Genomic DNA, 16,463 nt, shown 5'->3' on the forward strand with positions numbered 1-16,463 from the left:
CACAGTCCTAAAAATGATAGCATTGAAAAAGTCGCAAAAAATTACACCACCCACAGATCCATACAACGAAGTATGAAAAAGTTATTAGCGTTAGAAGATGGCAAAATAAAAAAAAAAAAAATTTGTACAGGTTTTAATTTTTGTAAATGTATGAAAACATTATAAAACCTATACAAATTTGGTATCCCCATAATCGCACCAACCCAAAAAATAAAGTCGACATGTCATTTTGGGCGCACAGTGAAAGCCGTAAAATCCAAGCCCACAAGAAAACGTTGCAAATGCGTTTTTTCACCATTTTCAGTGTATTTGGAGTTTTTTTCCTGCTTCCCAGTACATGATATGTTAAATGAAATACCATCAGTATGAAGTGCAATTGTTATGTAGAAAACAAGCCATCACAGAGCTCTTTACGTAGAAAAATAAAAAAATGATAGATTTTTTAATGTGGGCAGTGAAAAATGGAAGTGAAAAAACTAAAAAGGGCCAGCTCGTTAAGGGGTTAAGGGTACTTGTTTTCAGACCCTTGTCAAAACCGGCTTGCAAGAAATTCATGATCTGTAAGATATTTGGAGAAGACTGATTAGGAACCTTTGAACCACAGAAGGATACAAACCTCTTCCATATCTTCAGGTATATGGCTGAGGTAACCTGTTGTCTGCTTGTTGCAAAGTAGAGATTATCTTATCAGACAGGCCCTTAGCCCTTAGGAGTCTCCTTTCAGGATCCGAGCTGAGAGTTTGAGATCTTGAGGATTTGGATCGAACAGCGGTCCCTGGTATAAGAGATTCCCTTGATTGAGTAGCATGAAGGGTTCTGCTAGAGCCATCTTCTCTAAGAGGGGAAAGCAGCTCTTTTATGGCCAGAATGGTACGATTAGAATGATCTTGGATCTGTCCCTTTGGATCTTCTGTATAACCGTTGCGATTATAGGAAGCGAAGGAAATGCATAAGTGAGAGGAGCATCCCACTTGTGGCTGAATGCATCCGTACATAACACTGTCTCTGTATGATTTACAGAGACAGTGTCATAGAGATCGCCTCGTCGCAAAAGATAAAGCACCCTCTTTTGTTGAAAATCTGATTCTCCTGATGCATCATCGATAAGTGGTTGCAGATGTAGTTCTCTAGGGGTGTAGTTCTCTAGGGGTGCCATACCTAATATAATTTTCCAGCTCTGATAGGCAGAAGTACATAGTATGGGCTACTGAAGTAGTGGCTACATTAGTTTTTAAGTTTAGCATGGTAGATTCCCAAACTGTCCGCTTTTATATCAATCAGGTCTTTCCTTCGAGTCTTCAAAGGGAAGATTGGTGCGTTTAGTCAGTTTTGTGACCTGGACATCTACCTTGAGAAATGAATTTCAAAACTAGAGGTAACTGGATTCCATTTCTAGAGAGTCTTTAAATGAAGAGTTACCGCCTGAGTCAGGATCTGATTCTGAGGCACATATCAGAGCTCTCTTTTGTGGGGGACTGGGAAGGTTAAGAGAGGCAATAGAGGTGGCTATGGAGGTCTGGACTTCTCCTTTAATAAAGGAACGTATTTCTTCCATAAAACCTATTATTTCTTCCCTCAGTAGATTATCCAAACAGACTAGAAAACACACTGGTTTTTTATAATCTGGGTTAAGCTTCGCATTACACATGTTGCATTTCGAGAAGTAGATTTCTTTCTCTCCCCTTCCTTAGAAGGCTCTTTGATTTCTCTTTCTCTTTAGGCTCCTAGCAAAGAGAGAGAAAGAGAGGGAGTGTGTAACTTATATAGGGGATATTAGAAATAGAGCCCCTACCCCTTTCATACCCATTGGACACTTACAGGATCTTTGGATAGGGGTTCTGATACACAGGCCTCCATGGAAAGAATCTCGCTAGGAACGATAGATAATTTCATAGGAACCTATAATATAATTCACATGCATCAGTACCATTAAGGCCTCCAAAAAAAACCAAACATCAGTGCACAGTACCTTATTGTCGGAGCGGTGGGTGAATCCTAGACCTCAGAGACAGAATGGCTACCTGCAACTGAGTTTTTGAATGTACCGCTGCCATTCGGAGTAGCAATATGTAACTTTCGGTGCAACAGAATGTTGTCATACAAAGAGCTGGAGCGCGTGACCTGAGTCACCACATGTGTTCCGAACATCCGGGTACCCTGGAGCTGTACGGAGTTGGGGGTAGAGCTGGCCACACAGTCCCTATAGGAGCAGGGAGGATGTGCGATGCGTCAAGGCGAGGTCCGGAACTGGTAGGGTACAGGTGCGAACCCGCACGTTTCAAGAAGAGAGAGGGCATATTGTTAGAGATGGCAGAGAGAAAATTACTAAAGTTCTGAAGTAAGGCAGGAGCGATGTTATGTGCAGAAGTATGTAGCTGGGTATCATCAGCATAAAGATGATACTGAAAACCAAATCTGCTGATGGTTTGTGCAATGGGGGCAGCTAAAAGAGAAGAGGGAAAAGAGGACCCTGGACTGAGCCCTGAGGAATCCCAACAGTAAGAGGATGAGAAGAGAGATCCAGGAAAGGAGACACTGAAAAAGATATAGGAAGAATACTAAGAGAGTATAGAGTGAGGAGGAGCCAATGGTTCACAGTATCAAACGCTTCTGAGAGATCCAGAAGAATGAGGAGAGACTAGTCACCTTTGGATTTAGAACAGAGGAGATCATTGGAGACTTTCGAAAGAGCAGATTCAGTGGAGTGCATAGTACGAAATCCAGATTGGAGGGGGGTCAAGTAGGGGGTCAGCTGATCGATAACTGGTTAGTTGAGAATGGAATTTGGAGATGAAAGAGAGATTAGAAACTGGATGGTAATTAGTAGCAATGGTTGGGTCCAAGGAAGGTTTCTTTTGTAAAGGGGTAACAAACGCATGCTTGAAAGAAGAGGGAACGACACCAGAAGAGAGAGAGAGAGAGAGTTTGAAAATTTTAGTGAGGTTTAGTGCCGGGTAGAGGGACTGTACGAGATGTGAGGGGATGTGTCACCGATGCAGGTAGTAGGGCGAGCAGAGGAGGCACTTCTTCCTCTGTGACTGGCTCAGAGGAAGACAACGAACAAGGTAAGCGACCGGTGGGAAGGGGATTAACTGTATTACACTCCCACCAAAGATGAATATAGGAACCACATCGTGAGGGAGTAGAAGGAAATCACCTCTGCCAGCTGAACAAGAGAGCAATACCAAGGGAAAGCTGTTTTTTGTTACAACAACTTTATAAAACTACATAATATGCCAGTACTTTACTGTCAAAATGTCTCACTATTATTTTAGTATTTTACTTTCTTTGTATGAAATAATGAAAAAAGTTAATAAAAATGTATATTTAAAAAAAATGTCAATGCCTGTGAGACAAATATGTTTTGTGATATGACATGTGACACACAACATCTTTTTCTATGGATGTAATGTACTGCAATATTATAGCTCACACCATCCACACTACCAACATTATCACATTTTCCAAATCTGACTTATTTTGGAGATGTTATAATTTTTTTTGACCCACAAATCTATAAACCTGATTAGCCATTAAACTCGATTTCATGTACAATTTCCCTATGTGTCCAGTCATGTGACCGACAAATTAATATTGCTAATAATCGGAATAATAATTTAGCATTGGCTCTGCACCTAATTGGGAAAGTTACTGTCCATCCAGTTTTGGTAGGCCAATAGCATGAAGTAAATTCGGCTAATAATAACGGATGCGTTATATTGTAGTGTGTTCACATTAAGGAGTGCGCGCATATCCGCTAACGGGTTCCACGTAGGAACCAGGGGGTTTCCAGGAATGTGGAAGTTATGCGGAGCTGGTAGGCAGAGTGGGACTCTTTTCTTGCCTTCTTCAGTGCTGGGCGGAGGGATACAACAGGCAGTGAGAGTCGCTCTCTCTGTGGCTTGTTGTTTCCTCCTCCCTCCGCCTGGTTTGCATGGTGGAGAGCGCAGGCTTGTCTTTCTCCTTCCTGCTCCAGACCCTGACAGCTCCAGGGGCAGGGCCCGGGGATCCGCTCCGGCGGCGGTAGCGGGAGGAGGAGGAGGCAGTGCAGGCAAAGTGGAGGAGGAGGGGGGATACCCAGCAGCCCCAATATGTCCTCCTCCAGCAGCCAGCACAGCACCGAGCTCAGATCCGGTATGTGCCCCCTCCCAGCAATAAACAATATGTATGGATGTGTAATCCAGTGGTGGAGAGAGATGTGGATGCGTGTACCCTCATCGTGTGTTTCTGTGTCTTGCAGAGCTCTATTTCCTCATTGCCAGATTCCTGGAAGATGGACCCTGCCCGGAGGCAGCCCAGGTATAAGAAGCCCACATGAAGGGGGTGCTGCCCCCTCCGTTCTGTGCACTTAGATGCCAGCCCCCCAATATCTACCTTTCGGGGAGCATCAGGCTATCTTGGTGATCTTGTGCTCTCTCTCCCTCTCTTAGGTCCTAATCCGAGAAGTGGAAAAGAAGGAGGTGAGCGGGGATGCGGCTGGGGAGGAGGGATCGGGGTGGGTTCCCCCCTAAAATACGGGGCGTCCTACACTATGTACCCCTGATATCGCATCGTCACCCCCCTTTAGATCACAAGAAACGAAATCTAAAGACAAGGGGCTAGTAAACGGCAAAGACTTGCGTGTGCAGCGCCTCCTCCCCTTCCTTGGCAGGCAGCATTTAGCGGGGGGCGTGGGGGCGACTTGTTTATTATTGGGGAGCACCAGGGTGGCAGATGTGCCCTAGCAGTCCCCTGCGAGGTTTTGGGGTGGTTACCGGGCGGCTGTAGTGCAGAGCCCTCCAGAGAGAGCGCAGGGCACAGGAGCTGAGGGCTGGGTGCAGGCGCAGCCACAAAGCTCATTTATAAATGGATATAAATATAAGTAGTTTTTATACAAGTTGACCAGGATGTGTGCAAATGTGAACAGACCCCTCACTCTATCTCTTTACATTGCAGCTGCTGCCCAGGAGGGTGGACTGGACCGGCCAGGAGCACCCCAGGACTTACCAAAATTTGGTGAGTTTCCTAGTGCTGAGGAAAAGTTTTTATTACCTTATATTTTCGCACAGTGAAATAAAATTGAATTTCCCGCATTTTTTGGACTTGCCATTGATGTATATTGCGTGTTATAAGCGATACAATAGGGGTGTGGGGACGGGACCGGGCTCGTCGGGCTGCTCGGGGACTGGGGTGTCAAGGGCTGTCAATTGTGAGGTGACATGCCGCTGTGTCGTGAGAAAGCCAGGTGAAATCCATTTTAATGTGTGAGAAATAAAAGAGACGTCATGGATGTTGTGCGGCGGCGGCGAGCGGGAGGCGGGGCCTGCAGCCCTGGAAGCAGAAGCTGAGGAGGAGGAGGGGCGGGCTTTGTGCTGCCTCACACACACTCTGCCTCAGGCACCGCGCATCAATGTCAGCAAGTATTCTGCCCCAAAACGGGCTCAGCTGACCGGGAGCACGCCGCTGTGCAGTCCTGGGGTGTACTCTCTTCCATGACACTAATATTACTAGAAATAATGGGGGTGTATGGTATTTTATTTATCTAAGATAACCATCCTATAGAATGCTTTTCATGTTGAGTGATTTTCATCCAGCTTTTCCGGAGTCCTGAATAGAATTGCATATGTTGAATCAAAATCTGTTTTTGTATGTGTAAGTTGGGTGACCGCCCCCTTCGGGGTGTATATTCACTACTGTTATGTCCCCAGTAATATTGGAGTGTGATTAAATGAAAAAAAAAAAAAGTTGGCTGCATTCATTAAACAGAATCTGTAGTAACAACTACTTTCCCAAAAAAGTTCTGTCCGGGTCTACAGGACTCTCATGGGTTTGACCCACATGCACTACTCTGATTTGTGTCATGTATGAGACTCACGAGTTGAAGTCAAAGTACATGAGGTCAGGTTTTCACTGATATATAAAGAAATGTTTTTTTTTTTTAATGGGTTGCTAAATTGCCAGAATAGTTGATCTGTTCTTTTTTTTTTTCTGTTAGTGTTCCTTAAATGGGATGCTGATTTAAAGGGGTTGTCCACTTTCAGCAATTGATATTGTTTGTGTAAGGAAAAATTATACAATTTTCCAATATACTTTCTGTATCAATTCCTCACCTGTTTTCTAGATCTCTGCTTGCTTCCCTTCTATAGAAAGCTTCTATGTTTATTTCCTGTCAATGGAAATCTGTCCATGGTGTCACAGGTGCACGGCCTGTTACTATCAGAGTTGTGTGATTGAGATTTATATATTATAGCCTGAAAAGTGGCAAAGGTAGAAAAGTTCAAGGGGGATGAATACTTTCGAAAGACGTTGTACATGAACATGCTTTTTGGATGTTTTCTAATCAGTTTCAACAGCTAGCACATAACCCCATATCTGTATGGGCTCCCACACAGCAGTATTTTCAGCCTCTGTGAGCTGACTGCCTGAGCTGGAAATTGAGGAGCAAGTCCTATTCTGCCAATGACCCATGGATCACAAACACCGGACCACAAGTCTCTGGTGCCAGCGCAAGAAAAGCACACTTTTGTGTGCATGTAGGCTAACTTAAAGCATGACTTATGGGGTATGTCTTGTTGTTAGGAAAGCCACAAAGGAGTTGAGAATTTGCTTAAAGAGAACCCGTCATGCAAAATAACCCCCCTAATCTAAATAGGTTTTCATAAACTGCCATTAGAGAGCATTGCCTCTGTCCCTTCATTGTCCCTCTACATGCCTGTAAACCTAAGCAATGAGGTCCTGAAGCTGTATGCAAATGACCTGTGAGATGTCCAATGAGTCATTAACATATTCATGCTGTCCAGCTTATTCATGAGTGGGAGGTACAGCCACACCCCCAGTGCTTGACTGACAGCCTGTATAATGGTGTGTGGCTGCTCCATGTGCTTGCTGGTGGCCACGCCTCCTGCAGCCTGTGTGTGTTTGTAAAGAGAGATACAACAGCTCCAGGATGCAGCCATGTAATAGCAGAACATGTCAGGTACTTGTGTAGCTGATGTCTTTGTCTCTGTGTATTAGGAGGATGCAGCATGTCAGCAGATGCAGCACACACACTAGCAGTGCTTTACTATACATTACATACAGACATGAGCAGGGAGAGGGGAGGGGTACCAGGAGTGACATCACTGCCTCTGACCATGTGACCAGCCTCATTTACATAATAAAGAATAGATGATTTTACAATGATTAATGTATGAAATAACTAAAGGCTGGGATGGGATCTTGGTGAGCTGCTGCAACAGGTAGAGATGACAGAAATAGTGACAGAGACCTGATGACAGGTGTCCTTTAAAATAAAAAATAAAAAAATCACATCCCTGTGCCCCTGCAAACATGTTGAACCCATTTCTAAAAAAGTTTAACTACTAAATTCCTATAAAGCTATTAGTGTAAAAATTAAATCATAATCTCACAACAACTTTTTAAAAATTGCTTAGTTGAATTTTTAATAACTAGGCTGAAGAGAACAGTAGTTATTTATATGGGGATCCGAGCAGTGCATCCACTAGTGTAGTGATGGCAAACCTTTTAGACACCAGGTGCCAAAACTACAACCAAAACCCATGTATTTTTCGCAAAGTGCCAATGCGACAATTTAAGCAGTAACTTATTACTCCCTTCTCTATCACAGGTTTAAATTGTATAGGCCCCTGAGTACACTAATACAGTAGAAATGATAAGAAGTTTGGATCATCATTGTAGTTTCCTTCTAGGTTCCTGGTCTGCCTGGGACTGCAAGAGGCCTTGAGTCCTGTCTGGTGAACTCGATTGATGGCACAAGTGCCCAAGGAAAGGGCTCTGAGTGCCACCTCCGGCACCTGTGATAGGTGCCGGAGGTTCGCCACCACTGCACTAGTGGTTTCTGATGGACATTTTCTGACTCCGCTTGACCTGTGAGGTTGTTGGTCTGGATGACCATGGTACATGTAATGAGAATACAGGCAGTCCCCGGGTTACATACAAGATAGGGTCCGGAGGTTTGTTCTTAAGTTGAATTTGTATGTAAGTCGAAACTGTATATTTTATAATTGTAGATCCAGACAAAAAATTTTTTGGCCCCAGTGACATTTGGAGTTTAAACATTTTTTTGCTCTAATGGGACAAAGGATTATCAATAAAGCTTCATTACAGACGCCTTACAGCTGATTATTGCAGTCTGGGACTAGAGTAAAGCATTCAGAAAGCTTCACCAGAGGTCAGAGGGGTCTGTCTGTAACTATGGGTTGTCTGTAAGTCGGATGTCCTTAAGTAGGGGACCGCCTGTATGTTAATTGACTTCTTCCATGATTGACTGGGCTTCTTTTGACAAATGCACGTCTGTCATTTTGGCATGAGTGATTTAAAAGCATTACCAATTTATTAAAGCCACCTAAAAATTACTGAAAAAATCTATCTGATTTGAATACTGTTTTGTCAAGATTTTGTTTTTGCTGGTTATATATGTTCATCAAATTACGTTTATGGGGGTATTGAGTCTTTCACAAAAGAAAAATGTATTATTCCTGCATTGATGTTGTGTAGATGTGTGACCACGGTGGTCTCCTCCTAAATATGAAGCCTTTACCTGTAAGGCTTGTACATACATGTGATCATGGCCATAGCTGACTATCTGGTGTGAAGTAAACTGGGACAGATGGGGGAATGCTTGAACAATGATTCTGGAGTTCCCGGAAATGAACTAACTACGGTACATATTTCACTGTATCCGTACAGTTTCTACATAAAATATGGTGTGCTGGCAAATGTTGGATTGCTGACTATTGGCTTGGCTGGCTGATAGAATACGCCAGTGATGGTGAACCTTTTAGAGTATGTGTGCCCAAACTGCAACTCAAAACCCTGCTTATTTATCGCGAGGTCCCAACCGAAAATTAAAGCAGTAACTTATTGCTCCCTGTTCAACAACTTTCAATCATATTGGCCTTCTGAGGACAGCAACACAATAGAAAATTTTCATCATTTTAGGTTCTTTCCAGTTTCCCTCTGTACACCGAGAATCGTGGGGCCAGCATGAGGTCCTCCAAAAATTTAGACCCTGTCAAATTCTCCCTCTTCCTACAGTCCCAAGTAGGGAAGTCCGTATCAAAATATGAATGAAAGCAGCATCTTTTAAGTTTCTTGGAACTGCAAGAAGATTCTTTGAGTCTTGTCTGGTGTGCTGGGGCGATGGCCTGGGTGCCCACAGAAAGGGCTCTGAGTGCCGCCTCTGGCACCTGTGCCATAGGTTCGCCACCACTGGAATACGCCTCCCACTGGTTCTGTATACCGCACGTATATACGGCCGCATACGTTGCACAACCGTTGCACATATTTAGGCCATATTTGGGCTCCAAAACCTACTGGTAGGTTGTTTAGATTGGGACCATTTTGTCATGCTTTGTGTAGCGCTGCGTAACTAAGAGAAGTTCAGTTCAGAAAAATCCGCATCCAGTACGCATATTTTTAATGTGTGCGTTTTTCATACAGATATGTCTCTTTGGAGGTCCCCCCCCCCCCCCCCCCCATCCCATCCCATCCCATCCCGTTTGGCTTGGTGAATTCTGCATGAAATCCGCATGTTGATGAAGATTTGATGTATATTTTCATGCTCCTATAGACTTCTGTGTAAAAAAGATTGCAGGATTGGATCCCTTAAAGTAAACCTACTATCGAAATCAAGCATGATAAACCATGGACACTTGCTCATAAATCCAGGCTCTGGAATATAATATTAGGATAATGTTTCAAGGGAAAACTGAACTGTTAAATTTAGTCGAGGACTGAGAGCAGTATTTAAGGGCTACATTCACACCATGTATGGCAGGCATACATTGGAGCAGGGGATGAGTGTAGTGAGTGTAGCCTAACAGTGGATATCTCCAGGTCTTTTTCACCTAGAAACACAATCCTGATATTACACTTATCAGGAAATAAGACTGTTTACAATTTTACAATGTGATCATGTCTGTAGCTATAGGTGCTATCTGCATGGGGCATGTACAAATAGCATGTATAAAGCTACATGGCAGTTGTGAAGATGTTAATGTTGCTACATGAACTGTTCTAAGCATTTTTAAATTCATGGCTTTTTTAGGCCAATTATCTGAGATGTAGCTCAACACCATTTTAGGAAATGTTGCTTCAGAATTGTTTAACCCCTTACGGACACCTCACTTTCAGAATTTCATAACATATATACATAGGATATCTGTTTTGTGCAGGTAACTGTTACTGTGCATAAATATTAGGCAACTTAATAAAAAACACATATACCCATCCCACTTGTTTATTTTCACAAGGTATATTGTGACAATATAACAGAAAATGTAGAAATAAAAATGACATTTTAATAAAAAAAAAACAAAAACCAACAAATCCGTGACCAATGGTCGCCTTTCATCACGATGACACTGAAAAGCCTTCCGTCCATAGATTCTGTCACGTGCTTGTTATGCTTCCACAGACCCCAGACACTGCTCAGAGAGGTGACGGTTTTCCCTCCTTGTAGATCTCACAGGTTCTCTGGGGTTCAGATCAAATGGGGGCATTGTCAATCTTTGTTTAGACCTTTACTGGTCAGCCATGCTGTGGAGTATTTGGATGCATATGATGGAGCATTGTCCTGCTTGAAAATCATGTTTTTCTTGAACAATACCTGTACCACTGAATGAAGAAGTTGTCTCCCAGAAACTGGCAGTAGGGTGGGAGTTGAGCTTTACTCCAACCCCAACCCGAAAAGGTCCCACAAGTTCATCTTTGATGAAACCAGCCCATACCAATACCCCACCTCCCCCTTCCTGTTGTCTAGGTCGGAGTGGAGCTCATCCATCTGGCCCATCAAGAGTAGCTCTCATTTCATCAGTCCAAAAAACCTTAGAAAAATCAGTGTTAAGATATTTCTTGGCCAAGTCTTGATGTTTTATCTTGTGTTTCTCATACAAATGTGTTTTTTTTTTTCAGCCTTCCTTACCTTGGCCATATCCCTGAGTATCGTACACCTTGTGTTTTGTGATACTCCAGTAATGATGCAGTTATGAAATATGACAAAACTGTTGACTAAAGACAATTTCCAGCTTCACGCTTGATTCTCCTCAATTCGTGGGCATTTAATTTGCGTCTTTTTTTTTTTTTTTTTCAACATACGCTTGCGCTTCAAAATTTGGCAACTTCAAGACTGCTGCAGCCCTCTGAGAGACACCTTATATATATATATATATATAAGCACACCTTATATAGGGGTGTTAATGTCATTAGACCACATCCCTCCCAATTACAGAGATGCACATAACCTGATTTACCAAATTGGTAGTTTGCTTTCCAGCCTATACAGGTTCGAGTAGGATAACATATATAAAAAGGCATGTTATCATAATGTACCTAATAATTCTGCACATGTTGTATATGAGGGCTTTTTGTCAGCGGATTGTATTTAATATTCCATGCACTGGGAAGCTGAAAAAAAATTCCAAATGCGGTGAAATTTATGACAACACATTTGTGCCATTTTTTCTTTTGGGCCCTGTTTATTGGTGCTTTTAGTGTGTGCTCCAAATGACACCTTTTTATTTTTTGGGTTGGTGTTCTCACTGAGGTACCAAATTTTATATAGGTTTTAGTAGATTTAAAAATGTTTTAATCTTTTGTACAAATAATAATCTGGAGGACTGCATGACCAATTTAACGCTAAATTTTGTTTCGCAAAATGGGGAAAAAATGTGGCTCTTTGAAATTTTTGTATTGCAGTATGTGGGGATTTTCCTGTTGATCTATAGTAGTGTTCCACCAGCACACTATTATAGATTGTGCCGAATAACACACCTGTTACACTATCGGCTGTCAAAGCAACGTATCGCATGCCTCACTATGATGCCACGGCAGGGTTGCGGATTATATTAAATTCCCTTTCAATGTTTTATTCCTGATCTAAGTATTAGGCCTGGGTGAACAACATTTATTATATCGTGGAATATGCTGTCATACTGCTCAACTTTAAGGGGCCTCATCAGTACCCAAAATCCTAGATGTACCAACAACCACAGTTCAGTACAAAATGCCAACCCAGAAATAATATACCACACAACGGCAATAAATAGACCTGAAGCAGGAGAGGACCTGGGAGCAGTACAGTACAGCTGACAAGTACTTCCTACTTCTGGGTCCTGACCATGACACATGTAACCTCATGACACATAGTGGACTTCTCAGCTGCACTGTTACTGTTGCTACATCTGTTACAGAAGTGCTCATTGGACTTTGTCAGCAGGGTGCGGACTACAACTCCTAGCTTGATGTGCTACATGTGGCCTGTTGGTGTGGCTTGTGCACCCCTGTTCCTGTGTTTGAGATGAGTGTATGCTGCACTTCTTGTGCATGCTCAGGAGTGAAGCTCATCTGCTATAGATTAAAGAAAAAAGACACTGGTAAGGAATTCCTGCATTTATCTCGAGCACAGTTAGTGACCAGGAGAACAGGACTGTCAAGTCGGTGACCATTTTGGGGAGTCAAAGTTCGGGAAATCGAGTAGTTTGATTTGGAGGTTTGGCTAAGAGACACCACAACCCTTCGCAAGAGTGTGGGGGTGGGTATGAGACTATCTGGCCCAAGATGGTGGCACCTATGTGCAGCCAACATTTAAATCCTCCAACAACTATATACAGTCGGGCTAGCCTTGGGTAGTTGCTGTATAATGCCCATAAACCATCTTCACACACCCGCTGCCGCAACATGACTTTGGGGAATACATGTTTTCTCATATTTGGACATGGTAGGGGTGGTGACTGTTTGCAGTAGTATTGCAGTATATAAAAGAAATAAAGTTTAAACCCCCCCCCCCCACCAATACCCTAGAACAAAAATAAACAGTAAAAAATCATAAACCTGTTAGGTAGCGCCTTCTCCCAAAATGCCTCTTCTATTGTGCCAGAACTATTTTAATTAAAAATAATCATACATTCATTGAGGTCACAAATTGATATAAATGAAAACGCCCACACGTACCACAGAAAATGACTCCTTAAAGGAAACCTACCATTTAGAATGGTCGGTGTAAGCTGTAAGTACCGGGCACCAGCTCACCCTGAGCTGATGCTCGTACTTACTGCTTACCCCTGCCATTCTAAGTGGTAGGTTTCCTTTAAGTATGAAAGTTATTGCCTCAGAATTCTGCAAACTTTTTTTTTTTGGTATTAATGATTTACATATTTTTAAATCTACTAGCCCCTTATAAAACTTAAATAAACTTGGTATCCCTGTGATCCCACTGACCCAAAGAATAAAGGGGAGGTGTAATTTGGTTAAACACAGATCTCAAGTTTGACTTATTGTAGACATACAGAAGTCTGGAGTATATGAGCATGGTATAGTCTTGAGAAACAAAAGCAAGAAAATAATTCCTCAGCAGAGCTACGGGAGAACAAATATAAACGTTGTAAAAGGTACACCCAGAGCAAAAACGGTGAAGAAAAAAAAAATTAAAGGACATATGAAGGATTGTAAACCAAGCACACTGATTTAAACCAAGCACACAGGTTTGTGACCCATCTGGCGTGATCTGCTCTTTTAGCTTCTTAAGCTCTTGTTTTTATGCAAAAAGTTTTTAAAAATTATGCAAATGAGCCAAAGGGGCTTAAGGGTCCATTGACATCTATGGAGCCTGGAGACCATTCAGACCATTTGCATAATTTTCACAACTTTTTAAAATCAAAACAATGGCTTAAGAAGTAAAAAGAGCACATCCTGACAGGAGGGGTACACACCAGTATGTTGCAGTGCTTGGTTTACAATCTTTCATCCTGGTGGCAGATGTCCTTTATGTGAAATTAAACTACACCTACTTGCCTATAACACTCTTATTCGAGTGTTCAGCAAATCCCCACCAAAAACACAGGGTATTAAGCATGTAATCGCTGCTGGCTGTGGGAGGGTGACGCTATCTGGGATCCAATCGCAGCTGCTCGTGATGTTATCAGAGAGCGATGATCTGTTGCTATGACATCCTTGGGTCTTACAAACCCTAAGCTGTATAGCTTCTGATCATTTGTTACAATGTGCCAATGTCACATTGTAATACATGATCAGTAACATCCCCATATACTGCCACACTGTAGTATGGTAGGAGATCAATCAGACAACCTAGGGTTAAAGTACACTAGGGGCTATGAAAAATAGTAAAAAAATACGGGACCCATAAGAACATGCTGCAAATGTTCAAATGTAATGTTTGTCCCACAGATAACAAGCCCTCACATTTAGTTCCTGTAAACAAAAAAATAATAGTTGTAGCTTTTTGAATGTGGGGAGTGAAAAACCTGCAAAAATGTCCTAAAAGGGTTAAACTATTATCCTCCTCACCTTGACAGCACCATCAGGGAGAGGAAACCGGATCATAAAAACTGCTCCTCCTCACCTCCTTTACTGTCCCTGGTGGGAATCTTGGGTTCCTAAAGTGATGACTGTGTTTTGGAGCAAGGGAGAAGGGATGGATTTCCTGCTCCCCTAGTCATATGCTACCCTGTGGTTATCACAGAACATGAATGATGCACCAGGGAGATGCCAGGGGCTGCTGGTAGGCAGTGCAGTCTGGAGCTGTTCTACTGCCTCCATCTGTAAGAGTGTGCACTGGAATGACAGACTTGTTATAGTCCAGTTTTGGCAGCTCGCAGCTTCTTCTTGCACTGACTTCTTTGTGCTTTGCAAACTGATGTGTACCAGCAGTTACCACCAGCAGTGCAGCATCATTAACCCCTTCCCGACATTTGAGGTAATAATACTGCATGGCGGGAGGTGTGTTCCTGCATTTTGCAGTTTTATTACGTCATGCTTCCGGCACCAGCTCCTGAACGGAGCCGTTACCAAAAGCATGGGGTGCCAGCTGTATGTTATAGCTGGCACCCGTCTCGAGTACCCACGATTGGCAGAAACCCCTTACACGCCGCGAGCAGACCCCACCATTCTTCCCCCTCTCTCCCCCCGCTTTGTGAGCGCCACAAAAACAAAATCCCTTCCCAGAACTGTTCTAAAACGTGATCAAAAAAAGTTATGTACGCCAAAATGGTATCACTGAAAACTCGACACACAAATAAATGAGCCCTAAACCAACTCGGTCAACCAAAAAATATTAGCGTTATATCGCCGTAAAGATTGCGATAAGAAAATAAATGAGATTTTCTCTGTATTAGTTTTTCTCTCCTTTTTGTAAGATGTTATGGGGCTTTGAACTTAAGATACAATTTCTCAAATTTTCATAAACACAAAATCATGCTTTTGCAGGACCTGCTTAGATTTCAAGTCTCTTTGAGAGGCCTGAATAAAAGTAAAACCCCATAAATTACCCCATTATAAAAACTACACCCCTTAATGTATGTAAAACAACTTTCATGAAGGTTGTTAATTATTTTACAGGGGATAAAACAAGATCGGATGCAATTTTGAAATTTACATTTTTTTTGGCTAAATGAATGTGTTTTTTTAAAAAATTTACAAATTCTCAGTTTATAAAATACCAAAACTGTCCAAAGTTTGATACCCAATTTCTCCTGAGTGTAACAATACCCCATATGAGGTGGTAACCCGACGTATGGGCACATGCCAGGGCATGGAAGGGAAGCTGTGCCATTCAGAGCAGATTATGCATTGTCCCTTTTTATTGGCTATACAATTTTTATTTTATGGGAAATTTGGACAAATAAGGGCTTATATTTTGCAGCATTAGATACACTTTACAGATACTTCATCTAAGTGGGTCATTAGCTCATAGATGAGATTTTATTAACTGTTAAATGTATGTTGGAAAAAAATTGTACATTTTGGTTTCCTTTCTTCTTGTATGTTTTGGGGGTCATTCACCGTACCATAAGAATAACATTTTATATTTATTCTATGGATCACTACGGTTATGGTGATACCTCATTTATATAGTTTTTTAAATATATTTTTACAATTTTACTGAATAAAAACTAATACAGAGAATCTCATTTATTTTTGTATCGCCATTTTTACGGAGATATAACGCTAATATTTTTCGGTTGACAGTTGGTTTAGGGCTTATTTTTTGCGTGTTGAGTTGTTCTTTTCAGTGGTACCATTTTGGCACACACAACTTTTTTTTGATCACTTTTTAGAACAGTTTTGTGAAGCGATTTAATGATTTTTGGCGAGTTTTTCTGGTTTCGTTTTTATGGCACTCGCCAAGCGGGTCCAATAATGTTACTGAGTCATTGTACAGATTGTTACGGACGTGGCGATACCAAATGTGTTTTTTTTTCTGGTGACTTTGTATTTTCTGTATTAAGAAAACAAAGAGGGGAGGGTAAGCGAGTAGGTGTCGCATCCAAAATATACTAATCAGATCCAGAGAAGAAAAACAGCGGATGTGTAGAAAATATCAATTTATTAATTCATAAACAAGACAATAAAAACATTTAAAAACCCAATGAAGGGAATGACAAACATAAAGGACTCTCCTCAATAAGGTATTCCTCACGTAAATGACAAAACAAAAATAGAAAAAA

General features: G+C 41.9%; 1 protein-coding gene and 1 long non-coding RNA gene across 3 annotated transcripts in view; one reads left to right on the forward strand and one right to left on the reverse strand.

Moving 5' to 3' along the window:
* Positions 1-455: 455 nt before the first annotated feature.
* LOC140121918 (uncharacterized) lies at positions 456-4,540 on the reverse strand. Its single transcript, XR_011854220.1, has 3 exons — positions 4,375-4,540; positions 1,819-1,899; positions 456-1,724 (listed from the first exon to the last, which is right to left on the reverse strand). It is a non-coding gene; the product is annotated as an uncharacterized lncRNA (long non-coding RNA).
* Positions 3,865-16,463, forward strand: part of PHIP (pleckstrin homology domain interacting protein) — a 68,931-nt gene continuing 56,332 nt past the window's right edge. Inside the window, exons 1-4 of one of the 2 annotated variants that reach the window (XM_072142079.1) lie at positions 3,865-4,134; positions 4,241-4,299; positions 4,431-4,460; positions 4,936-4,995. In XM_072142079.1, the coding sequence (XP_071998180.1) occupies positions 4,092-4,134; positions 4,241-4,299; positions 4,431-4,460; positions 4,936-4,995 (192 nt within the window). In that variant the 5' untranslated portion in view covers positions 3,865-4,091. The remainder of the gene's footprint in view (positions 4,135-4,240; positions 4,300-4,430; positions 4,461-4,935; positions 4,996-16,463) is intronic. The other variant, XM_072142080.1, reaches the window with a different exon arrangement.

The sequence above is a fragment of the Engystomops pustulosus genome, chromosome 3, assembly GCF_040894005.1.
Source record: "Engystomops pustulosus chromosome 3, aEngPut4.maternal, whole genome shotgun sequence".
NCBI lineage: Eukaryota > Metazoa > Chordata > Amphibia > Anura > Leptodactylidae > Engystomops > Engystomops pustulosus.